The sequence below is a fragment of the Eulemur rufifrons genome, chromosome 17, assembly GCF_041146395.1.
Source record: "Eulemur rufifrons isolate Redbay chromosome 17, OSU_ERuf_1, whole genome shotgun sequence".
In the NCBI taxonomy this organism is placed as follows: Eukaryota; Metazoa; Chordata; class Mammalia; order Primates; family Lemuridae; genus Eulemur; species Eulemur rufifrons.
In genome coordinates, this window is record NC_090999.1 from 91,901,912 (window position 1) to 91,928,857 (window position 26,946).

General features: G+C 44.7%; 1 protein-coding gene across 1 annotated transcript in view; it reads left to right on the plus strand.

Moving 5' to 3' along the window:
• Positions 1-26,946, plus strand: part of MEGF10 (multiple EGF like domains 10) — a 116,146-nt gene that overhangs the window by 85,415 nt on the left and 3,785 nt on the right. The window contains exons 13-21 of the mRNA XM_069492240.1: positions 8,162-8,308; positions 9,507-9,641; positions 10,177-10,305; positions 13,229-13,357; positions 15,528-15,656; positions 17,816-17,944; positions 20,256-20,492; positions 21,551-21,678; positions 23,080-23,203. Coding sequence (XP_069348341.1) covers positions 8,162-8,308; positions 9,507-9,641; positions 10,177-10,305; positions 13,229-13,357; positions 15,528-15,656; positions 17,816-17,944; positions 20,256-20,492; positions 21,551-21,678; positions 23,080-23,203 — 1,287 coding nt within the window. The remainder of the gene's footprint in view (positions 1-8,161; positions 8,309-9,506; positions 9,642-10,176; positions 10,306-13,228; positions 13,358-15,527; positions 15,657-17,815; positions 17,945-20,255; positions 20,493-21,550; positions 21,679-23,079; positions 23,204-26,946) is intronic.

A 26,946-nucleotide genomic window follows, 5' to 3' on the forward strand; every position in this document is an offset into this window, starting at 1 on the left:
GTTCCTGCTCAGGCATCCACCTGCTTTGATGATTAGAACCAGCCTATGAAAAGCGCACTATAGTGTACATGAAAAGAGCAAGAGAGATGATTTGGCCCGAAGCCAGCCGGGAAATGTGTTAGTTGCATTCCACAGTCTGGGGCAGGGGGTAGGACAAATTATCCCATCTGGCCTCAGACCTATCAAGCTCCTGCGGGAATGCAGTGGCTTTGTCACACGACGTCATCCGGTAACCCTCTGTCCATCTGTGACTGGCCTGCTCCTCCGGGAGGGAAGAGGCTCCGCTGCCTCGTGCTGCTCTCTTGCTTGTCGCCCGGCGCTGTCTCTGCATCGCGGCCTGGGAGTCGGTCCTGCCCCTGGGCCAGCTGAGGGGCCCGGTGTCTCGTTTCTCTGTCTCTGCTGTGGGGCGGTCAGTCTGCGAGCACCGGGCAGTGTCCCAGCCTGCTGCGACGTCATCGCTACACTCACGGAACACACGTAGAGGAAAAGAAAGTTCCAAAAAACACCCTATGATTAGTTTGATCAAGAGTTGGCTTTTTTTTTTTTTTTAGAGGAAAGGGCAGATTCTGTGCATTATTTACACAGGGCATCATTTCATTGTCAATACTGGATAGACTCATAATTCTTCATCAATAAACTTGTTTTGAGTAAGAAGCTGGTAGGGACCTTTTTGAATGTAAAGAAGCCTTTGCTCTTCAGTTAGACTCCAGATTTGGGGCCAAACATTAAACATAAGCCCAGGGAAGCAAGTTAATTCTATTTCCTCTCCTCCCCGTTGCTGAGGTTGCTCTAGGTGAGTGGTTAAGCATCGCTGGGAAGGTAGCAGTGTGTAGTGTAGCAGTTGAGGCTTTGGTGAAGAGGTCAGTGAAATCCAGCACGGAAGCCGGGCTCTTCCCCAGCCAACTCAGCAAGGCAGTGTTACTGCCCGGCCGCTGAGGACACTGTGGGGAGAGGCTGACCAGGTAGGTCTGAAGCCAGAGATGAGGGCCCTAAGAGCCTTATCCCTCTTTACAAAGAAATTGACACACCCAAATTGAGGAAATCTTGCCTTAAGGAAGTTCGCTTGCCTTCTTACCACGGGGCGTCCACCCGTCCTCGTCCTCGTAACTTCACCCTGTTGCCTAATGCTTGGCTGTCTTTTTCTCTTAAAGGAACTGAGGCTTTTTTATTTCTACTATATTTGATAGTCCCATTTTACCTACTCATAAAATAGGTCTTCAAATAACTACTATGAAGGAAAATTAACTGAAACAAAAGCTGCATTTGACATCGCGGATCCTATTTCCAAAAGAAATGTACTATTTTTCAAAAGAAAGACATGCATTTTTATTATAGTGTGTGGTTATTTAAAACCATAATTTATTGTCATTGTTAGCCAATAGCCTATTTTATCAAAAAGAGGCAGATTACAGTAGAAAATGGGGAAAAATGAAATGCCATCCAGGATATAAGCAGTGTCCTGGGCTGCTTCTCCTGCAACTCTGCTACACACACACACACACACACACACACACACACACACTGCTGTAAGATGAGACTGGCTTTTCAGAATGATTATTCGGAAATTTCCAATGTCAGTGCAGGATAATTAGCTCTGTGTGTGCGTGCGCAGACACGCACATGTTTCCAGAGTAGTAGAGTGATACGCTTCATAAAGTATTTTCCAAAAACGACAGAAACAGGCTGATGTTTATATCTTCGTTTCTGCTCTGACTTCAGTCAGCCAAAACACCTATTTGCTGAGCATTACAGCTAATCACGACTTCATTCCAGCTGTCTGGGAACACGTGCGTCTCCAGCCCGGTTCCCAGTCCTGGCTAAGATCACTGTCACCTGGGAACTCTTTTAACTTGCATGTTCCCAGTCCCCACCTCACACCCACTAAATGAGAATTTGGAAGGTGGGTGAGGAGGAAGAAGAGGATGGAGCCCCTTTTGTACAAACCTGGACAAGGTTTGGAAATCCCTCAGGGCATGCTCCCTGGCACAGGGGGTGTGTGCTGAATTTCTGACCTGGCTTGGCCCCTCGGCCAGGGGCTCTTGAGTAGTGCAGCGCTGTGTGTCATTTAAGAAGCTGCCCTGTGGCCAGGCAGTGGCAGTTACCAGGCTGTAGAGTGTCATCTGCTATGCTCATTGCTCTAGTTACTGAGGAGGTTTCGGTCCAGGGGGCGTTTCTTTAACAGAAGCCTCGTAACCAGTGACAAAAGAGAAGAGGCCTAAGGATGAATTTATACCAGAATAAACAAGCTAGAGGCTAAACAGATAAAAAGGACATTAGGACGGCAAATCACCCTCTAGAGTTCTTGGAGGAGAGAGAAACTAGCAAGACGTGGTGTGACTGTGAGGAAGGAAAGGAGACGAGGGGCAGTGGGGGAGCTCATCCGTGCCCAGCCAGGGAGGGCAGGATGGAACAGAGGAGCCCGCGGGCAAACCGGTAAGAACCGTCCGGCTTCTCCACGCTGCCCGGCAAGCAGAACGGCCTGCAGCGGCCTCAGCCCCTCTCCACGAGGTCACCCTCCTTTTCACATTTCCCCGAACACCCAGTTGGACTGGCTGAGTAAGGGAACTGCTGCTTCAGGAACTCATCTGTCCCAAGGTGATCTCTCATGCAGCTAAGTGACACCTGAATGTTACAATAAGGAGAGTCCTACTTCCTTTGTCCAGTGCCGTATACGTGCAAATCCAAATTGAAGGTAATAACTTCAGTCAAATGCGTTTAGTGAACATGTATGTACGCAATCAGCCACACGTGAGATGACTCCCTATCTGACCCTTTGGGGTACCGAGGAGGGGAGAGTGTGTCTGCAGAGTCTGTCTGTCTGTCTGTCTGTGTAGTCTCACAGGAAGGGGTCATATAAAAGCAGAGGCCTGGGCTCCTGAAGTGAGGGTAGAGAGCACTGATTTTCCCAAAAGAAAAGCTGCAGGAAAAGCCAAAGCGGCCCCGTCTCCCCGTCTGCCCAGCAGTCCTTTCTGTTTGCTTTCACCCAGGTCTGGACTGAGGCAGACCATGCATACTCTCCAGTACTTTCGTCTTACAACTGCAAATGTAAACATCTCTGATTTATATGAGTTATCAAGACCTTTTCAACTTGGTTACCTATACAAAGCAGATTCTCTTTTAATGGATCTGTAAAATCTATAGTATCCATATGGAAAGATTTGATTTAACAACCATTTGTCCAGTGTCTCCAAATTCTATGCAGCCGTAGTGCCTGGGTGCAGGGAACACAGACACAAAGTGGTGCCAGCTCCCGTCCTGCAGAAGCTCACGTTCCACCAGGACGGTCACTCCAGCCGCAGATGGACACACCAGCGGATAACTTCCCCGCACTGCGCCACTCTGTGCTGCGCTTTGTTGGTCAAAGGATTAGAAATGCAGAAAAAGTGTTATGACTAAATACTATAATTCCTCCCTCTTTTGATCACCAAGCCCAATTATTGTTAACAGCTCTAATGTATGTTTAATAGCTTGTTGCCCAGGAACAAGACATTGAATCGAAATCATTTCCTTCATTCACTAACGCCCCAAATATTGCAATACTGGCATAAGGAATACAAGCAATTAAACAAGACAAGGATTTTGGGTTATATCTCTGAGAAGGGAAATAATGACACCCCAGATGATTTATTTACTGCATTCATGCAATCACAAATGCCCTGTGAATGCTGATTTCACATTGAGGCCGCTGGCATAATGCATCAGGCATTAAATTCACGAACATTTCTTTAGAGCTGCTTAGCTGAAGTTTATCACGATCATTCAGCCATTGCCTAGCAACTGGTGAAGGCTATCAAAGAGCTCTTTGTCCGCAGTCCTGGCAAAAACAGTCCTCACAGATCTCCTTATCAGCATCAGAACATTTATCAGAAAAAATGCTTCCATTGAACCAAAGACTGCTGCAAATTTAAAGATACCCCCTTCCCATTTTGCCCCTTCTTCCAAGTATTTTAGGAAGTTATTTCCTGGAGCAACTAGTATTAAACCTTTCATTTGTTTTTTGGTAAATATTCCAAAGAAGTTTTCTCAAGATGTCTCTTAATTCTTCTATTGCTCTGCAATCTGGGCCAACATTAGAAAACCCAGACCTGAGCTCCTGAAGGTGTATCTTCTCACAAATGAGCAAGGCAGACATCCTCACTCGCTTAGCAGGGAAGGGTCACCATTTTAAGCACACAGACTGTACACATGTGGGGCTTCCTGGCTTGAGTGGAAGCTTCTCCAGGGAAGCAAAGAATGATATGGTTGCTCCATCCAGTTGGACAGTGGTCCTGAATATCATGCAGAAAAGAGGAACGGTGCTTACTGATTCACTCAGCAAATATTTAACACCTTCCATGTACTAGGCACTGTGGTGAGCAAAAACAGGCACTGTTTCTCCCCTCATGGAGCTACCAGGTTAATTAATTTCCTCGGGTGGGGCACGGGGAGGGGATCCTTCGTCCGCATTTTCTTGCATATCTCTCCAAGAGTCATCTGCCCCTACATCCCAGCTGTCATTGATTTAGTTCAATGCCTTCTCATTTTTATCATTTTTCACCTGGGGAACCTAAAACAGCCACCTGACAGGTCTTCTTTCTTCCACACTCACCATCTTCAAACCACCTTCTGCTTTCCTATAAAACCCAAATTTAATTATGTTCCCTTCTTCTTAAAAATTGTTCATTTGGTCCCTGTTGACACCAGGAGGAGGTTCCCACTCCACAGCACGGTCTCCTTGGCCTTGCTCAGCGAGGCCGCTGCTGGGCCGCGCAGACGCCTGCCCTGCTCTTCCCAGCCCTGGGTTTCAGCTGTACCCTGCACTCGCCTGCCTGAAGGATAAACGCAGGCTTCCTTGGGCCCCTGAGCCTCGTCTCCAGCCTGGAACCCACCCCCTCCCACCCTCTACCTCCTTGACTTACCAAGGTCCCCAGAGGTGGGTGTGCCTGGTCTGTGGTCACTATCACTCTGAAGTTCCCTGTCTTAGAGAACTTCTCATCAGCAAGCCAGCGGCTGGCCAGAGCCCCAGATGCTTGTTGAGTGAAAGTCTCTTCTCTGTCCTTGACAAACAAGGAAACAAAAAGATATCTTGTAGGACTCTGGCAAAGTTAGCAAAGAATGAGATGAGATCAGCAGAAATAATTAAGGAATAACACACACACACACACACACACACACACACACGGTCAAAAAAATGGTTAAAGCAAACTTACAGTTCTTTATCCCAGATAACGTTTCATCGCAGGGCTGTCCTTACATGGAGGCCGCAGCGCAGCCATATGCCTGGCATGACTTAGAAGGACACTTACACAGTTCTCCCTCCGTGATCCTCTGTGCCTGAAAATCTATTAGGTACTTATTTCTTAGGCTCTTAAAATATGTGCTCTCTTAAAATATTAACATTCTCCAGAGAAAGTACACCTCCGAGTAATAAATTTATCTTGTCCTTTCCTGACTGTAAGATGAAGGGGAAGATAACAGGAGAGCACAGAGGGTCTGAAGGGGAGGATTAGCAATAGGAGAAGACAGACAGCTTCATACTTTTCCCCTGGAGTTGCCCCTGACTGAGACACACTAATATTTGGCTTCAAGTAGATTATGCATTAATAATCTGCAAAATGATGACTCATTTTTGCCGACGATAGAATAAAAGACAAGGGCTTGAATTTTTAAGATAGGGTTGTTAATATAAGTTTTATAATTTAAATTCAAAGGAAAGATTTCTTTGCAATCCTAAAATAAAAGTTATTTGCAAGCAAACTTGATTCTGTTGAAATATGCTTATATGATTGAGACAGTAGGTTTGATAGATGATCTGTAGAATTCCCTACGATTCTCTGGAAGTGAAATGATGAGTAAATCATGTGCAACAAGCTCATCTCTGCAACGGATCTCCTTGCTGTATCATGGGTCTTATTACTCATATGAATAGTACCTTGATAAAGTTGATTATGACTGATGGTTAGGCTAACCAGCTGGACAAACCTCTTAAGGGAAGACAAATCAAATATGAAATAAAGGATCTTTTTATTCAGATCTGCCCATCTGGCCTATAGTCATTTTTCTTAACATGCTCTGATTGAAGATGTGCTGAGCTATACATAAATTGTGATAACCTAGAATGTAAAAAAAAAAAAAAACAAAAAACCAGCATATACTTTTGACCTAGAATGTACTCAATTTCATCCTAACTGAATTCATTAAATGTAATGTGAAGTAGTGATTTGGCAAGTAGCTGATAAACTGAATCACCATAAATGGCTAAATTTTACCCTCCCCAAGTCCCACAAAAATCAGAACTGATTTTCAGGATGACTATCAATCAGATTAACCAGATAATTATTCAGCTTCCACTTCTTCAAAATCCTCACTGGGATTTGCCTTGATGGCTCCAGACCAAAATGCCCTGGTTTCCTGACTCTTCCTGAATCAGATGTCCCCGTCATAGCCACCGTTCAGCAGCAGTCCTGGCCCACAGTTGGAGCTGAGGACCCGGATTTGAATTGGGGCTGACGCCCACAGCAGGTAGTCCTTGTTAGTACTTCTTTAAATTCACAAAACAACGTTTAGGTTTGTAGCCTCCTTTTAAAGTGGTTTACTGCTTAAGGTTTGATTCTTTTGTCCAGTATAGGTGTGAGTAAAAATACCCAATAAGGTTCTGTGGTTGGTTTATCACATTTGGGGAGGGGAAAGTTTGCAATTTTATCTCAGTTTTTCAAAAGAGATTTGAAAAAAAAAAAAGGTCATATATTTGTGAATGCAAGAATAAAAATAGCAGTAGGCCTAAATTGCATATTTTATTCTATAGGGAACGTTGAAACCCCAATCGGCTTTATAAACAGACCTGGTCTCCTTTCTTCTGCCAGTGGGCCACGCTGAAATAAAAGTCTATTGTTGGTTCAAGCGAGACACAATGAGGTCTGCATGCTTTCATGCCTACTTAACAGCCTTTGCCATGTGGGAGACTTTCAGAGGGAAAAAACCAGGAGCAGCAAAAAGTGGAGAATTACTCTGAGCAGAAATGGCTGCATCCCAATGAGCAGCGTCCCTGTCATGGTCTGGGGCTGCTTTGCTGCTTCCATTTTAAGGTTCGGGCTGTGGTGATTTTCTCCTGATCACTTTAGAAGCAAAACCTACGGTACAAAACACAGCCTTCTCAGCGTGCCTGGTGCTGGGTGGTGGTTCGTGTTCTGGAATCCCAGAGGGAGTGTGTGCTCTTTCTCAACGTGTTTTCATTTGGTCTGAGGCCAGCAGTCGCCAGTTCACTACTAATTATATAACTCACTGCCTTTCAATGCAAAGAGCATCTCCGAGTTGGGAAGAATTCCGACTTGCTAGAAAGAGGCCCCTATTGTATTGCAAATACAAATTTACAGAAGATTCTTCCATTCATCTCAAATAAAACCTGGTTTTATTTTTATTTTTGCAACCTTAATTTTTCTGTATGTTTTCTTTAGGCATTTGTTTATTCATTCATGACTGATTCTAAAGTTTCTCAGGGTTCAGAATGAGAGGTAAACACCTAGTTTCATAATAATCAATAGCTTAAAAAACAGCTATAAATAACGTCACTTGTGAGACTCTGCCTGTATCTGCCCAGTGTCAGATTAAATTTTTAAGGAGCAGTTTGGTGGTGCATGTTAGTCTTGTTCTGTGCAATGTATACTCATAATATTTTAAGATTACGTTTATTTGTTTTATTACAATAAAACAAATAATAGGGGAGAGTTTTATTATGTAAAGCAATTTAGCCACTTTGTATTTTGCCTTATCATTGTATACTTTGTTTATTTCTCTGTGAAAACAAAGAATGAGGGGAGAAGGAAGTCACTGGGGGCTAAAACATATAGTATTTTTGAAGAATTTTGCCTTCAATAGACAGAACCCTTGGGCTTCTCCTCTGCTCCTTCACCTAAAGCAGAAAAATCAATATTTTGATTTTTTGTGTGTTTTTCCTTCCTTTTTGTGTGTGTTATTCCTTCTTCATGAGTCCCTAGAAAACAGTTCTGGGTATTATTTTGATGCTATGATGATGCCGTGTGTTGGTGCGTATCAGGTGGTAACTGCTCTGCTCATTGCTGCCCGTGGTGCTCGGGGTGGTGCTGTGAGCCTGGTCCTCACCTCACAGCGTCTGCCGAAGCCCCACGCTGCCTCTCACTCCGCTCGCCCCATTTCACTGCTGCAGGTGTCCACTGTGACAGCGTGTGCGCTGAGGGACGCTGGGGTCCCAACTGCTCCCTGCCCTGCTACTGTAAAAACGGGGCTTCGTGCTCCCCCGATGACGGCATCTGCGAGTGCGCACCAGGGTTCCGGGGCACCACTTGTCAGAGAAGTAAGTGTCTCCTTAGGCTGTCATCTACATCTTCCCCGCCCAGGTGTCAGGCACGGAATAATGACGTCTGTCCCGCCCTCCGCTGGTAGTGGTGCTCTGTTGCAGTGGAGACCAGAAGGGAGTATAATGGTTCACCTGTCCCTTGCAGGGCTGTCCTCAATAGCACTTCCCCAAGAACTTCCCCCCAGCCTTCAGAACTAACTTAACAGATGGGGCTTTAACCATTTCTTCTCAGTAATGATTTCATTGTCTTGTTGGCACCACCATCAGGATATGTTTCTTGATCTTTCCTGAAAGCTTGCAAATGGTGTTCCAGAAATTCATTGACCTGTAAATATTTTATTCAGCAATTTGGCATTTGTCTTACCTCAATTAGCAGAAGTCAACATCAGCCAACCCTTGAGGCAAATTGTACATCCTGCTAGCAGTCTTAAAGTCAGGGCCATGGGGAAGAGAGAATTGCGAAGTTAAAAATGGGGACTGTTGACATTGGTAATAAAATTTTTAAGTTAGGAAATGGTCCATAAGATTTTACTAAATCTTTCAGAAAATGTAACCAAGAAAAAATATGACTAATTATAAGACATGCTATTCTAATTTTTTAAATTGCCTTTTTCCCATTGTGAACACTATGCAGTTATCCTAGATTTAAATTCAAATAATATCATGGGAAGAACTTAAGTATGTAACATTTTGCTTAATCACTTTTTGATTGTAATCATTAACCTGGACCATTTTGAGGAGGAAAAAAAAATCTAATTTTGACTGTAGATCTATTTATTGCCAGTAATGACTCTTAAAGAATAAAGGATCAGCAAATGGTTTGAGAGTACTTATTTAGGACTTATTATTAATGGTATTTAGAATTTTATTTTTTTCTTCTCTTTATTCACTCAACAAAAATTTTTTGAGTTCCTGCTCTATGCCAAGGCTTGAGCTACTTGGGGCCTTAAATGAGAAAATTAAAAGGACTAAGACATTTACTTGCCCTCAAGGAATTTATAGTTCAGTGCCTTCTTTTTCTTATTAAAGAGTGCCCTTGTTCCCTTTTTCCTTCTTGTTTTATACTTGGAGAATTCTCAGTATCTTATTTTTGAGTTTTTTTTTTTCCCCTCCAAAATTTTAACTAGATCCTGATGTGGAGTAGGAGAGAAATGCACCTCAGAAAGGTAACGGTCGGTTTCCCTTCTATTTCCAGTCTGTTCCCCGGGTTTTTATGGGCATCGCTGCAGCCAGACGTGCCCACAGTGTGTTCACAGCAGCGGGCCCTGCCACCACGTCACGGGCCTGTGTGACTGCTTGCCTGGCTTCACGGGCGCCCTCTGCAACGAAGGTAAGAGCAGGGCAGGCCGGAGAGACGCGCTGAGCATTAACAGCCGCACCAGGTCTGTCCTCGGGCCTCCTCCCCGGCTTCCCAAAGGACACGTTTTTCAGCTCTCAGCCGTCGGTGCCTTCTGGTGTGCTGTGTCTGCAGCTTCTGAAATAGGGCTCCGAGCTTGGAAAAGCTGACTTGCCACGCCGGCCAAACCTCTCTGTTCTCCGAGCTGTGCTACTCTTCAGCTTTAATGGAAACTTCCTCCCATGAAAAATCAATAGGAGGAAGGATTTTGACTCCCTGAGCGAGAAGCGGTGAAGTCAGATTTCTAGAAGTGTTATGATGCCTCCCAGTTTGGGATGCTTTAATGAGGACCTCTGGCTTCACGTATTTGTGAAAATGAACCCATTCAAGATGAGGGGTGCTGCTGAGCAGGACAGCTGCTACATGAGTGGCCGGGCTGGTGACCTTTACAGTCGTTTCCTGTGCTGAGAATCTGGGTTCTGTGAGACGGGTTGTGATGGCGAGTTACTGACCTGTGGCTTATTCACAGTGTGTCCCAGCGGCAGATTCGGGAAAAACTGTGCAGGCATTTGTACCTGCACCAACAATGGAACCTGCAACCCCATTGACAGATCGTGTCAGTGTTACCCAGGTTGGATCGGCAGCGACTGCTCTCAGCGTAAGTTTGGGAACAATTTATCAACTATTCTTATTTGTTTTCAAATTATTTAGGACTGAAGTGTGAGTGTTTATATAATCAAGAAAGACTATCTGACTAATTATAAGATGCATTCTAGTTTTTAAATTCCTTTTTGTTTATTAAAAGCTCTATACATTGGTCCTATATTTCAATCCAAATCATGTCTTGGAAAGAGCCCATATATGTAACATGTTGCTTCTTCACTTTTCAGTGTCTCTCCATCCGTTGAATTAAAACAAAAATAGCTGTATTTCGAAGTCGGTCTCTTCATTTTGTGTTTCTCTGGGGAGTTAATTATGGAGAAATGAAAAAGTAGAATTTAAATGGTATAAGCCTTAGAGGCCTACTGGGGTCCTAAGAAGGCCACCCACCTCCCTGCGGCGCACAGGCTCACCTCTGCCTTAGCCTCCCCCACGCGCCCCCACACCACTGGATTGCAGATTGGAGCCGTGTGACCCTGTGAGGGACTGTATAGATGACTTTTAGGTGCTCATGCCATGAAAAGATAGCATTGAACATACGCCATTGGGTAATGCTTTGAAACGGGTCAGTGCACCTTCCACAAGTATTGGCCTTTTGACCAAGGAATAGCACGTGGACGGGGTGATCCGGTTCCATTCATTGTACATTTCATGGCACATACGCAGTTTATATTGAATCCACCCATTATGCACAGAAGAGAAATCAAAGAATGACTGTGTGCTGATTTTACATGGTGGTTTATTGCTCATTTAATTCAAACTTTACAGTTAGAATCAACCCGAAAATGTTAATTGATGAGCAATATATTTTAGCTTGAAGATTTTTTTCTGAATGTTATTTTTTTCCTCTTGAATACTTCAGGCTGCACTCCATCTGTGAAGAATGAGGAATCAAAGCCAATAGATCATGAAAGTATAACCTTTTGGAGAAAGAAGTCTTATTAGATATAATTTCTTGGTGTGTGTTTCACTGTAGTCTGGGGGCACCACTCAGGGTAACCACAGCCTGTTTACATCTGCATGTGTTGCAAGGCCTCCGGCTCGGGCTGGCACGTGCACAGATTGAGGAATAGATACTCAAGGCAGGGTTTGGGGAGAAAAAAGGCCCAATATTATTGTCATAAAACGATTGATTTATTTTGCTCCTTTTTAAAGTACTCTTCATTTTGGAAGTTGGTCACTTCCTAATTTGGAAGAGGAATGTGCTAGAAGGAACAAAAATGGGAACACCAGTGTGAATGGAGACTACAGTGTTGCCTGCCCCATGACCACTGCAGAGGAAGCTGATTTATTTGGCAAAAGCCTTTGCTTCTCTTGGGAATCATTGATTTCACTGATTCCCTTATGGACTCTGTGGAACCATCTTAATATTTCTTCTCAGCTGATTGTGTTTTGTTTAAAAAGAAAAAAGCCCTTCATAGTGAAAACAGAGACTTTGAAAAACTAAAGTGGTAATTTAAAGGGGCAGGTGTCCTTGGCAAAATGATTTTTTAAAGCCCTGTGTCTACATTTTACCTTTTGGGAACATAAAAGTTGGGTGATCTTTAGTCCCATTCTCTGATCATAACCAATAAAGGGAGTTAGCTTAATGCAAGTGGGTTACCTTAGAAAAATGTATCATGGACATAAAAGGGTTTATGAAAGTTTGTTAAGTATCATCTAAGGAATACGTTGTTTCAGGTTAAGAGTGCTGATCCAGCATCCCATGGACTGCACACCTCCGTTGTTTTCACCCCGAGTCTTGCTGTGTCCTTAAGGAGAGATGCTGTATTTATCTAACAAATATTATTATTAGTCTATGTGACCTTGGATAAGTCGCTGTTAACTTTTTTGGGACTTCAGCTTTTTCATCTGTAAAATGAGGGTGTTGTACTTAGAAAATTTATTCTGATGTTCATTTCAGACCCTGAGTGTTAACCATCATTTTTCCCTTGTTCTTGGGCAAAATCATGTGCAAAATTATGGAAGAATTTTTTTTCATTTTTTAAATTACTTCAGATTTATTATTTATTGTTTGTATTGGTCCATATTCCCTACTGGGTATCCTCATAGAAATTACAGGTCATCCTCCTTTTGTGCAGTTAAAATTTATTCCTGAAGCATTAGTATGAATGAAAAGCATTTTTTTGATAAATCAAATTATTTTACCCCATGACCTTACACTATTATTTCACAGATACTTTATCTGACTTTCTGCTTGCTTTTCAACTGACAGTGACCCCTAATGATTTAGTTTTTGTTATTTTCTACTTCTTCCAAGTAAGTTTTTATGAGTAAACCAATTTTTACCTACAGCTGGGAACCTTAACATTTAAAAGGAACCTAAAGTGATGACTCTGGAGTAGAGTGAGTGTAGGATTTGGAAATCAAAGACATGATCAAAGGGACCTTGAATCTCTCTTGAGTCAAAGCATTTCCCCATCTGATCTCTGCTCAAACATCCTCTCCTCAGAGAGGCCTTCCTTACAGGAGTGGCTCCCGTCATTCCTGTGCTCCTCCTCTCATTTTATTTTTTTCATAGCACTCGCCACCATTGTTTTTTCAGTTGGTTGGTTGGTTGCTTTGACTTCCCAGCTAAAATATAACTTCCAGAGGGTGGTTTGGACTTTGTCTTGTCCTCTGCTGTCTCCCCTGTGCCTGGGACAGTGTTTTGCACATAGTAGGTGTTGAATGTGTGTTTGATGACTGAATCTGTAAAGTTGAGCCGATTTTTCTCCACCTGCCTCACGGTGCACTTGCGAATGAACACGCATGTCCGTGACGACGGGCACCGTTGCAGTCAGCACTGCCCTGTGGGTTTTGGCGCAGAATTCGCAGCAGTGTGCTGAGTCCTCAGTTACACTGCTGACCTCTTACACTCAGGAGTTGTGGGGGGCGGATGGGATTCTCTCTACCTGACCTCTCCACATCTGTGGTTTCAGCATGTCCGCCTGCCCACTGGGGCCCCAACTGCATCCACACCTGCAACTGCCACAACGGGGCCTTCTGCAGCGCCTACGACGGAGAGTGCAAATGCACCCCTGGCTGGACAGGGCTCTACTGCACTCAGAGTAAGTGACAAGCCTTCTGAGGGCAGCAAGGGGAGCCTCCCCGCGCCCCAGGAAGGACACAGCCTCGCCCTTTGCATGTACAGTTTGAGCTCACCGAGGGTCCCTGGCATTGGAGTGCCTCATCTACCCAGTGACCTCTAGACTACATTTCTCCAAGTGGTTGAGAGCTGCCATGTTCCAAGTATTCTGTTCTAGGTTGTGTCAGGACACTGAGGAAGAGCAATGCTGTGCAATGATATGCAGTTTCTTCCTCTTCCCTCTTTTAACCAGACCCTATTCATGTGGGTCAGATTCCCTGTAACTTATTCTCACAGCAGAAGGTTAGGATAAAGGACAGAGGTTAGAAAGAGAGTGAAGACAACAAGCCTTACTGCCTGACTTAATATGTGCTCTTGGAAAAGATGGAGATCAGTGGTTCTCAAATGCACTGAGCCTCGGAAACACTTGGAGGTGCAGACTGCCGGCCCCACCCTCAGAATGTCTGAAATAGTAGGTCTGGGTTGGCACCTGAGAGTTTCCGTGTCTATCAGCTGGTGGTAATGCCAGCTGAGGCCCGTGCTTTGAGAACCACTGCTCTGGTTCTTTTTTCCATTTCATATCCCTTAGTGTCCTAACCATTTTTTCTTCCATGAAGTTTTTAGCATCATAGGGTATAATTTGAAAAGTACTCCACAGCTGAGCATCATTGGGAAAGAAAGATTATTCTCTGCCCTCTTGCCTTCCCCTGAATAAAGCAGGCAAGACAGGAGGGCACACATTATGATTAGTATTAAGAATAATGTATAATTAGAATTATAGCAATGAGCTGAGGAGGAAAGATGGGTCAGAAATTAGGCAATTCTTTTCAATACTAATTAGAGCACATAATTAGAGAATAGGCTGAATAAGTCTTTTGAAACTTCATAGAAGGGAGTGTAGACCTTGGACCAAGATTTGAAAGGGAAAATTGGCAAGGAAAGAGTTTAGCCTAAAAATATTCTGCAGAGATTTTATCTATAAGGATTTTTAACTCCTTAGAGAAGAGTACTTACAAGATATTATTTATAATTTTAAAATTAGGACCTGCTTCAAGCAGAGGACCCTTTTTAAGTGGAAGTAGCATGACATAGTGGTGAATACATGGGGTCTGGAGCCAGGCCTCCCTGGGTTTGTATCACAGCCCTGCCGTCCTTCCATTTGGTAGCTGTGTGACTTAGGGCGCTCTGGGCTCGGTTACTATCTGTAGGATGAGAATACCCATCCCTGCATTTCTGTGCTGCTGTAAAGATTAAGTAAGAGAACACATGAAAGGAATCTGGCACAGAGTAGGTGCTAAATAAATATGTGTGAGAATGAGGGTCCTCATTGCATGCTGGCATCTGTATACTGCCTCTGTGTCTTAAAAGTTGGGCTTTTATTCAGCCTCACCATAAGAAAATAGAACAATAAAAAGCACATGTAATATTTGGAAACAACCATCGAATCAGCCTGTATTGAAGCTTTCATTATGCCAGAGAGCCCTGAAACATTCTTCCAGGGCAGCTGCCAGCCCATGTGAGCCAATGGAGCTTGTGGATGGACATCTTCAGCCCAAGAGTCCTGGTGCCTCGAGCCTTGGAAATTGTGCAGCAGTAGGAAGGCTTATAGATTTTTGCAAAGCACCTGTAAAGCACAGTTTTTTTTTTAAGTTAAGCATTCTACCACACATCTTCGATGAAGGTGATATTATCTAAGTTAACAACAGATACAGTGACAAGGCTAGTGCAGGGTTGGAGACGTTCTGTACTGCCAGTAACAGCATACAGCTAATTTTAACATAAAGTACTCATTGCGGCCCACGGACTTGGAGTCCAGGATCCTAGCTGTTGAGTGGGAGAATGAAAGGAGACGCCCCGCTTTCTGGGCTGGAAGGGGCGCTTTGTTAGGAGACGCTCCTCTGGCCTTTGGGGATCCCAGTGATGGTTACGAGGACAGGTGTAGGACTCCTCTGCCTCCTGCTTATGAAGTACAACCTCCTCGCAGGAGCCCTGTCTGGGGACTTCAAAGAAGGCCTGTGACAAGCTGAGACATGCCCTGTTGTCTTTATTCCCTAATGGTTCAGCGTCCTGCAGGGTTAAAGGCACATGCGTTGGGGGCACGAGCTGTTTCTCCCCAGCAGCCCCTTGACCCCGCTGTCCTCCCCGTCGCGCAGGATGTCCCCTGGGGTTTTATGGCAAGGACTGTGCGCTGATATGCCAGTGTCAGAACGGAGCCGACTGCGACCACATCTCGGGGCAGTGCACGTGCCGCACGGGCTTCATGGGGAGAAGCTGCGAGCAGAGTGAGTATCTGGCGGCCCGGCGCTTCTCCTCCGCGATCCTGCTCCTCCGCGATCCTTCTCCTCCGCGATCCTTCTGCTAGACGCCGGAGTAGTCCGGCAGAGTGCGCGACTTCCGAGCTGTTTGAGCTGCTGGCACGGTTGCCTTCCCCTCCCGGCGACCTGGCCTCCCTCCATCCTCGCTGGCCGCCCTCTCGGTTCCCCTGAGTGACTCCCCGCGCTCTGGGTGGGGCAGGTGACCGCATGCGGGAGACAGAATTCAGGTTTTCCGTTCTGCTCTTTCTGGCGCTGTCCCTCTCCTTCTCACATTTGCAACGTGGCTGCTCAGAGCTGTAGAAGAGCCAGTCAGGCTTTCTCCGTGGCAGAGGCGGGACCGGTCTCACAGGGGAGGCCGCTGCCTTATGGGGGTGCGAGGAGGGCTGGGGACCCAGGGCCGTCCCCGTTGCTGGTGAGCCAGCAAGTCCCTGTGAACCTTGCCACCCTTTTGGCAGCTTTGTCCAGATAGTACTTTCGTGCTGTTTCCACTAACAAGTTCTCATCTTAGTTTTAACAACCTCAAGACAGCATATTGCCTGTAAAATTTTTTTTTTTTCTTTTTCAAACTCTCGCTCAGAATATGCTCTGTTGGAATGACTCGTGCTTGTGTTTCCATTTCCAACCCTCGAGCTATGCATCTGCTCGCAGGCTTATCAGAACATTAGTGTTAAACTGAATATTTCAAGTTAGGTTATCATTCCTTTCCTCTGTGACTTTCCCTCAGTATTCAAGGTAAATAAATAAGGGCTTAGAGCTGTACGGGGCTCACTCTCTTCTGGTAAAACCCTTTGAGGCAGGAAAAGGTGCAGAACGATTCCCACTCACCGGCGGTTGTGCTTGGATCAGCCACTGTGGCTGCGGGACCGGGGTGGCCTGGAAAGGGTGTCAGCACCGCAGGACTTTGGCGGTGAAGCGTCTGCCCGCTGCACCCCGCCAGCACCTTCCAGAGCCCCTGGGCAGCCAGGCTGCCTGCAGCTCATGTGCTAAACCCAGGATGTCTTGGTGTTTCCTCCCTCTGGCAAATGCAGCGAAAGCGGCGTCCAGAATCAGCTCCCGACAGAGATGGCCCAACCTTAGTCTTGCATTGCCGTGTCATTTAAGCAGGACACCGATACTGAGTCACACCCCTCGTGTGTATATAAATATTGTGTGTATGGGTATGAACCTCTAAACATATGCATAAAAACCAGTATAGGCTCTAAACTGACTTTGATTTGAATGGCAGATGACTGGTTAAACTCTTATTAAATAAAAACCTTTTAAGTGTTTCCACAATTACTCTGAACATCAAATTAAAATGTCCCTGTTTTTGGAGACTTCTCCCAATGCTCATTTGTAAACAGAAACCCTGTGTTTGACAGAGAACTCTGATAATAATAGCACATTGCCCCCTGCTGCTCACTTTACAAAGAACATCAGTATTTTGTCATGAAGATTTTTAGATTTAACATGCCTGTACTATTCTTTGAAATTCACGCCCTACTCTTATTAAGACTGCACGATAAGAATCCCACTATGTTAGAGTCTGGGACTTCAACTTGCAAATCTGAAGGTTAAACTATTCCATGGCAAATGAAGTTCTTACCTAGAAAATGAACAAAACTTGCCCTCCCCCTCTTCTCCTACTCTCAGCCAATCCAAGTGAGAATGCTCCTTTGCAAAGATCACTAAGTCTACAGTAAAATAGACATGTTCTCCAGGAAGCATCTCTAGTTTATACTTTTCAGTCTAGGCCCCTTCCGGCCCACAGTTTTGCCTGGTGGAGTCATCTCAAAATGCCCTTAGTGATTGTCTTCTTCTGTTCCATGGTGGCTCCACAGACTCCCCATATACACGTGGGGGAGGAGGGTATGTATTAGCAGCAGCCGAAAGTGCCAGGAGAGCAGTATGATTCCATGTAATGTAATGTTGAGCAGCTTCGCTCTAGCCCTGCGCAGCCTGGACGGTGAGCCCCACGAGGATGCAGGGAATGCTGTCCTGCTCTGGGCCGTCCTGTCTGGCGCAAGTCTGCCTGAACAGAAGTCCCCTAAAGGGCTCCCCTCCAGACGTGCAGGGTCCTGCAGTAAGAGACAGTCTTGCTTCAGATTCCCAAAGCTGGGGAGACAGACCTGACTTTCCTTCTCCAGAGTGCCCTGCGGGAACATACGGCTATGGCTGTCGCCAGATTTGTGACTGTCTGAACAATTCCACCTGCGACCACATCACCGGGACCTGTTACTGCAGCCCAGGATGGAAGGGCGCGCGATGTGACCAAGGTAAAGATACCAGCAAGTAACAACGACTGCCTCTTGTTCTGTGACCTGGGCAACATTAAGTATTTACACTGATGTCATCTAACATAATCCTTATCACAGCTCGACACGGCATATCTGTTTCCTTATTCAGTTTCCAGATGGGTGCTTTATTGTTGCTGTCTTAAAGATAAAGGAATTAAAGCTCAGAAAGGTTGTGTGATTTCCCCAAGGTCACAGAGCTAATAAATAGAATATGTCACAGCTTTTATGCCAGGTTCTCTTATTCCAAAGCTCGTGAACTTTCTACTGGACCTATGATTTTTTCAGCTTTATTGAGGTATAATTGACATATAAAGCGCACACCTATTTTAAAGTATACAATTGATAAAATCTGGAATGTGTATATACCATGATAAAGACAATGTCCATCGCCCTGTAAGGTTTCTCATGCCCCTCCCTGCTGCCACCACCCCGTAGGCCCCAGGCAATCACTCATCTGCTTTCTCTCACTATTGATTAGTTTGCTATGTATAGATCAATCATCTAGAATTTCATATAAATGGAATCACACTGTACTCTTTTTTGGTTTTGTTTTGTTTACTCAACATAATTATTTTGAAAGTGAACCATGTTGTTGTATATATCAATAGTTCAGTTCTTTTCATTCAGGACTCTATTTTATGGATATACCATAACTTGTTTATCCATGCATGTGTTGATGGACATTTGAATTGTTTCCAGTTTTTGACTATTACACATAGAGCTACTTATGAACAATGGTGAATGACGTCTTTGTAAAGGCACATGCTTTCATTCTCTTGGGTAAATACCTAGGAGTAGAATGATTGGGTCATATGGTAGGCATATGCTTAGCTTTTTAAGAAACTTATTTCCATGGTTTTTACCTAGGGTATATATCATAATCACTTGGGATATTTATCTCACATATATAGTTCCATTGGGACCATCTTGATTCTGGGGTGGAGGGGACTTTTGAGAAGGTGCGTCTGATGGTCCTGAAGCACGCCTTGCAGACCGCCTCAGCGCTGCCTGTGGTGCTCTCTGGTAGGCAGTCAGCAAATGGGCTGGAAAAGGCTTCAGAAAAGCTCTACAGTGTTGTAGGTGGAGTCATCTTAAACTGCGGATCGTGGAAATATTTACACTTAATTTCTTTCATAAAATAATTCTTGCATGTTTGTGATTTACATTTGACTGTCACAATCACAGGATGTTACATTTCATGATCACATCATTATTACAAATGCATTGTAATGTCTCTGTGTTGGCCTTGGCGGTCTGCGTTTCAGGACAGGCTGTTTTATAGGAAGGTCCTCTCGCATTTACAATTGTAAAATCATAGGAACATTGACTTGTGCTGGAAGCAGCTACATGGAAGCCAGTTTCCTCATTTATGGGAGATAAAACTGCAGCCTGAAAACTTAAGGGAAAGTGCAGAGTACCTGGGTTCGATTTTTAGGTGCCAGATTTCTTGATTTTCAATCCCTGCCGTTAGAATCCTCACTTGATGGACCACTGGGAAGTACTATGTAAAGCTGAATTATAAATTTAATGAGTAAGGTTTTAGGGTGAGGAATCAGGTGTTATCAGGACAAATCTTTCTGTCATGGAAAATAACTTTGCACAGAACAATATCTGCTGAGGTAAAAGACCCATTGAAATTAGAGTAAGGCAGATTCTGTTCTTGGACTATATAATTGAGTTATGCTTGCCTGGAAGGGAAATTACTCTTAGAAATGCTAAGGATAGACATAAGATTAAGTCAGGCCATTGGGACATTTAGGATTTAGCTCTCCATAAGCTCAGTACTGAATCATAAGTAAAGAAAAATAAAAATTAGATAAATTATTACCCCCAATTAATCATCAGTGTAAGTATTTAATCTGAAATATATGAGATGCTCCCAAACTCTACTGTTGAATCTTTGTGTTTAAGAAATCCTACCTCTTTTTAATTCAATTTTTATTTTTAGAGACAGGATCTCACTATATTGCCCAGGCTGGCCTTGAATTCCTGGGCTCGAGCAATCCTGCCACCTCAGCCTCTCAAGTAGCTGTGACTGTAGGCATCTGTCACCAGGAGCCTGGCTTTCGTCTCATTGTAAAGGCTTAAAGCAGCCATTCTCTGGGCACGGATAAGGCAACAGTTTCTGAAAATGAGGAATGGCTGTTTTTCTTTCCTGCTCTGTTTCCAAATTAACATTTTATGAACTGAAAATAAGCAGGCCTTAGCACTGCGAGTTTTTGTCAATACAGATCAGACATCTATCCAGCCACTGTCATCCTTCCTCAAGTCTCTTTGCTCCCTTTTCTAGCTGGTGTCATAATAGTCGGAAATCTGAACAGCTTAAGCCGCACCAGCACTGCCCTGCCTGCTGATTCTTACCAGATCGGGGCCATCGCGGGCATCATCATTCTTGTCCTCGTTGTTCTCTTCCTCCTGGCGCTGTTCGCTATCTACAGACACAAGCAGAAGGGCAAGGAGTCCAGCATGCCGGCAGTGACCTACACCCCTGCTGTGCGGGTCATCAATGCGGATTACACCGTTTCAGGTACGGCTGGGGGCATGCCAGGCATCTTCTCCTTGAAAAGTGAAGTTTCCTCCCGGTTCTTTGAGACTGAGTGTTTGGCTGTGCCATCATTGTTTCCATCAGTTCTCCTTGAGAGAACTGTATGTTTGGTAAAAGAATCAATTGTTAGAGACGTGTTTTGTGTCTCAGCAATAGTTGCGGTATAGTTTTGTTATCTATGGAGGATTTTTAAATTGGGTTCATTGCGTGGTTGCTTTAGATTTGGGGGCTTTCAATCCAGAAGAGATTGTGCGGAGCAGCCAATGCCAAGCTCTTGTCATGGTGGAGGGGAGAGGGGAGGGCCACGAGTTTACCGAGGTCGTGGAGCAGATCCGGGGGTGGCCCAGGTCTCCTGCCCCAGCCTCGGGTGCTTTCTACGGCGCCTTCCAGACTCTCCCTGGGTCCCCATGAGTCTGAAGAGAGCCAAGTTATGTTAGGAACAGTTTTTGGTATTAGCAAGAACCAAGGCAGTACTTTAAGAAAGCTCTTTTGAATCTTCCTTTCTGTCACAAGTGCTCATAAAAGGAAAAAAAAATTATTTATAAGTGACACAATCATCAGAAGAATTAACCACTTACACTGAGGAATTTGAGAGCTTAAAATCTTCATTAATTTTGGAGCAATTACAGAAGGATTTCAGGTTGGTTACGTGCTTAAAAGCGCATGATTCTGGGAAATACGTAAAGTAGCTGATTTACATAGTAGTGCATTTTCAGTGAAGAATTATTGTGTCAATAACTCAAGTGTTTAAAAAAAGAGGAAAGTTACAGCAGAAGTAGCTTCAAACAATGCCTTTCCAGCTTTACAAGCCCCAAAGCAAAGAGCAGTTGTCTGAGGATACTTTCATGCTTTTCTAAGGAGGTGGGTAGGAAGGCAGGGGGCTGCCGCTTCTAGAAGCTTAGCTGAGTAGGCTGGGCAGGAGGGGGTTCTGCCCAGCTGGTGACATGGAGGCGGTCTAGACGTTCTGTTACTCTGATTTCCTTTTTTCCACGTGGAGTCAGAGGAACAGGCTGTCTCACCACTTTCTTCTCTGCTTGCAGAAACCCTTCCCCACAGCAGCGGTGGAAACGCTAACAGCCACTACTTCACCAATCCCAGCTACCACACGCTCACGCAGTGTGCCACGTCCCCGCACGTCAACAACAGGGACAGGACAACCATCGCAAAGGTGAGGAGATGCTCAAGTCTCCGAAGGTGGGCAGGGAGAGAGGAAAACAACAGACGTTTATTGAGGGCTGCTGTTGGCCAGATGCTGTTCTAGGAACTTAACATATATTATCTAATTTATTCCTCTAAACAGTCCTCTGAGTGTGTCTTAGGATCTCAAGTTCACTGACGAAACTTGAGTAATGGGGAGTTTAAGTCCCTTCCAAACATGCTGCCCAGCTACCGAGAGAGGCAGCTGCTATGTGCACCCTGTCTCTACAATCTGTGCTGTTTCTAGTATACTTCCTTGGAAAAATGTTTCTAATTGTACATGAAAATTTAAAATAATTTCTCATAATGACATTAACACAAACATAAAGACCTACAGCAGAATCAACTCTGGGCAAAATCAACCAGTTTGTCTCTTCAGAACATCTGTCTGCTGGTCCCCTTTCCTGGCCACCTGTACTTTAGTGACAACACTACTAGTGTGCACTGATTTGGGTTGAACCACACGAAGTTGGTATTCTTGTAGGTCAAAAATGGTCAAATAACAAGAACCTAATGCCATGCCAAGCATTTCTAGTCACTTTACAAATATAAACTCATTTTAATCTTTATACTAATCATATAAATCAAGAGTGATGGTTATGCCCAGTTTAGAGACACAAAAACTGAGGGACAGAGGAGTTGGAGACCCGGGTTTGTCTAGAACCCAGAACTGCTCCTCTAGCAGCACCCAGCTCACCCCCAGGCCTTCCCCACAATGCTCTGAAATCCCAAACATTTCTCCCTTCCAGTTGTACCAATTAGATTTCCAATCCTCATCGTCTAATTCCAGATCTTTACTAGAAAAAAAAAAAATCAAGCTAATTAAATTAATCCATTCATAATTAAATTAACGCAGCTAGATTTCAATTATAGTGCCTCATGGTTAAATAGCGCTTCACATTCTCCAGAGACTTTCACGTTCATCCTTCCATTTGTTCTCATACAAATCCAGGTAGGAGGACAAAGCAGATAATCCTACCCTCATGTTTGTGCCCAGGAAAATTGCTGAGAGCCACCTGTGACTCAAACAAACATACAGTTTTTGATGAGAGGGCCTAGACCAAGAATTGGTTTTTTTCGAGTCAAAGCTCCCTGTCTGTAAGCCCAGGAAGGTGTGAGTGGCGCGGAGTGACAGAGCGCAACGGAGAACTTGCGCCAGTGAGGGGAGTCGTGGGGCTGCGGGACACGGACTCCTGCCGCTCTCTGAGCGCCACCCGGGTCGCCAGTGGTCACCTGCGGCCCTCGGCTCAGCCTCCTTCAAGGCCTGGTCCTCGATATGTGCCCCGGACTTGCTCTTCCCCAGATCGGCAGCACCGTGCTGTGCCGCGTTGTATTCTCTTCTCACACCTTTTATTGTTTGTAATTTTAACAGTCAAAAAACAATCAGCTGTTCGTGAATCTTAAAAACGTGAACCCTGGGAAGAGAGGCCTGGTGGCCGAGTGCACGGGGACGCTGCCGCCCGACTGGAAACACGGTGGCTACCTCAACGAGCTCGGTGAGTGCGCCCTGCGCGCGGCCCCAGCCACGGCTTCATCCTGCAGGCACCGGACAGTCCTGGATCTGCTGTGCCAAAGTAGCTATCCATCGAAAACGCGCACCAGAGATCACGGTAACAGAATTACGCCTAGCACTTACTGAGGGCTTGCCACTGTCCTACGGGCTTTATTTATGCAACATTTATTGAGTTCCTACTGTGTGCAGGGATTGATCAAAAGAGACCAGGATCTTAGCCAGGAGTGTTGGCGCACATGCCTGTAGTCCCAGCTGTGCCGGAGGCTGAGACGGGGATCGTTGGAACCCAGGAGTTCCGGGTTGCAGTGAGCTATGATGACATCACTGCACTCTAGCCTGGGCGACAGAGTGAGATCCTGTCTCAAAAAAAAAAAAAATAGAAACAAAAATAAAAAATCTTTTTAAAAAGAGGCAGGATCTTTGTCCTCTTGTTGCTTACATTCTAGCTTTACACAAATTAAGTCTCACAAGAACTCTAATAGGTAGGTACTATTACTGTAATCATCTCCACGTTACAGTTGAGAAACTGAGTCATAAAGAGGTTAAGAAACTTGCACAAGGCCTCATGGCCTGTTAAATGTTAGAGCTGGTATTTGAACCCTGTCAGCTGGCAGCAGGAGGTGTGCTCCTCTTTGTTCTCTTTTAACACAGGGCACCAGCGCTTGAGGTCCTCCTCCCCCTTTCAGGTGAGGAAACGGCTGTCAGCAGGAATATGGCAGATCCACGGCTCTCAAACTTTTTAGAATCAGGGCCTCTTTCCACTCGTACAATTTATCGAGGACCCCAAAGAGCTTCTGTTGATAAGAGCTATATCTGTTGACGTTTATCATATTGGAAATTAAAACTGAGAAAAAACTGTTAATAGTTATTTATTAATTTATTTACAATAATAATAATCTGAGTTCAAAATAATATGAAATGGGTTCCTATGAAAAATAACTACATTTTCCAAAATCAAAACAAAATTAGTGAGAAGAGTAGCACCATTTTACATTTTTATAAATCACCTTAATATGTCTGGCTTAATAGAAGATGGCTAGATTCTCATGTCTGCTCCTGCGTTCAATCAGTTGCAATTGCACACTTCAGGTAGTTTCTGGAAAACACCACTGAACACTTGAAAGAGAATTAGAGTCAAAAGGCAAGTAACATCATTGTATTATGATGATCTCTTGGACCTCCGGAAAAAGGGGTGGGGATGTTTGGCCTCTCAGAGAACTTCTGTGATACACCATTGAGTACGTGGTGCAGTTTCCAGGCATGTACCCGTATTTTCAGGGAGGAGCTTGATGGCATAGGAACTTACGTGTGTGCAGCATGTTATGGGTGACAAACCCTTTCACATATGTTTATTTGGTTGGTAGGATTTCCAGGAAACCCACTTAAATTTGCATTTCAGATAAGCAACAGACATTTTTGCATAAATGTATCACAAATCTCACATGGGACATACACTAAAGATTATTTGTTGTTTCTTTAAAATTCAGATTTTATTGAACTTTGTGTACTTTTATTTGCTAAACCTGACAACCCTACCCAGGGTTGGGTAGAAAGGGTCCATGAATCTTGTTTTATAGAGAAATAAATTGGGAAGCACAGAGGGGTTGACTTCCTTATCCAAAATTTCACGGAAGGAAAGGGGTAAAGCCAGATTTCAAAGTTGGTCTTCTGACTCGTCCTTTCTGCTGCTTCTGTGAACACCATGGACGCCGGATTCCCTCCCCCAGTCATAGGAACTGATCCCTGTAGACCCTGGAATGCTTCTTACTACAGACATAAAAATGTTTTAGTAGAAAAATGTGTATGGATTCTTAACTTTTACTTGTATTTTATATTTAATACCATTGTTATCAATAGGATGTGTATTCTAAACACACAGTAAAATTATTTATGTATCAGATTCACAATATGCTTATTGGTAACATCATTTAACATTAAAGCAGATTTTAAAAGTCTAAATTATAGTTAGTTATAATTTAGTTCAAAAAGTATATAAATTGATAATCAATAAAATGATAACCAGTACTAATGAGGGAAAAGTCTTCTTGTTCTATCTTAACCTACTGTAATTCGTCCTTACTCTTAAACGCACAGAATCACCGCACTGGTTGTATATAAACACCTCTGCTTTCTGTCTCAGTGAGACCCAAGAGACTCATGTTGGGAACTTAGAATCTTCACTGGAAATTCTGGATCTCTTTGGTTTATTCCCACCCAAGAGTAATTCTGCATTTAATGTCCCTGTAAAGTTGTTGCACAGAAGTTCTTCCTCACAGAGAGCCCAGTGAGACATGTTGTGGATGATGAAGTGTGTGGGCGTTTTAAATGATGGGATAGTTGTGATGGTATCTGAAAGAGCCCTGAGCTTGACACACGAAGCCCTGAGACATGGCACTGGGCCAATCACTTACCCTGTCAGAGTTGATTTGTTCACTTGTAAAGTTGGGGTGATGACCGTGTACTGGCTCGTTGTGTGACTTAGATTAAACCAAGAATTTGAAAGCTCTGAGCCCGGAATTGGTACATATGGGAGTTTATGAGGAAGCCTGCCTGCTCCCCTGTTAGAACAGCTCCCTGATCCTCCAAGGCAGAGGGACACAATCCGGCAGGGGTCGCTGGTCCCACAGCCCCAGCTCTTCTTCCTGTCAATGCAACTTACTACCTACTCCCTGCTACTTCTCTCCCTAACCCCCTGGGGAGGGCTCGCCACTGCGCAGCTAGACACAAGACTTTGCTGCCGGAGAACTTGTCAAAGAAGAACAGAGGCAGAGCTCCGTGATGAGGTCGCTGTCAGAGGCCACAGGCCCTGCGCCATCTTCATGGAGTCTCTTTACAAAGTCTAGGAGTTCCCAAGACCACCCTCACTTCTGACGTCAACTGCAAGTTCGGGGGTCACCAAGACCACCTTACGGATCAGTAATTTGCTAGAAGGACTCTCAGAACTCACTGAATGGTGGTACTCACGGTTATAGTTTATCACAACAAAGGGATACGGATTAAAATCCGCCAAGGGAAGAGACACACGGGGCAGAGTCCAGGAAGGTTCAGGTATGGTGCTTCCACTTGTCCTTTCCCAGTAGAGTCACGGACAGTGCTGACTTGTCCTGGCAATAATGTGTGACCACACACACAGCATACTGCCAGCCAGGAAACTCACCTCAGCCCTCAGATCCAGAGTTTTGGGGGGGCTTGGTCATGTAGACATGCTTCACTGCTCGTGGTGTTGACCTTTAGTCTCTGCCCCTCCAGAAGCCCACAAGGCCCAAACCCCCTGTGATAAATTACCTTGTCCCACTATCCAGTGTAGCCCTCGGCCCCCAAGTAAACAAAACGCTCCCACTGGGCAGCGCGTTCTGTGGACGTAGAGATACCTCCCAGGAGCCGAGGGCAAAGGCCAAGCCTCTCTTTGGTAAGGGGCATTCTTTACCACGCACCCGTTTATCCTACCCCTTGCATAACCCTGTGCCTTTCCCCCAGTGGGAGCTTGGTGAAACCCTTCACAGCCCAGACCGAGAGAGGAAATGTTCCCATTTCCTGTCCCACAGTGACTGAGGTTTTGCACACCCTGTCCCTTTAGGGGAGCCTCCGCTTTCTCCACAGCGCTGTGTCCTTACTCTGTGGTGCCCACGAGATAGCACCATCGGGACTGGAGCTTAACATCGGGCTAAGAGATGCAGGCACCGTGGCAGGGGAATAGCAAGTGCTTTATTTGGGGTGTTTGTCACC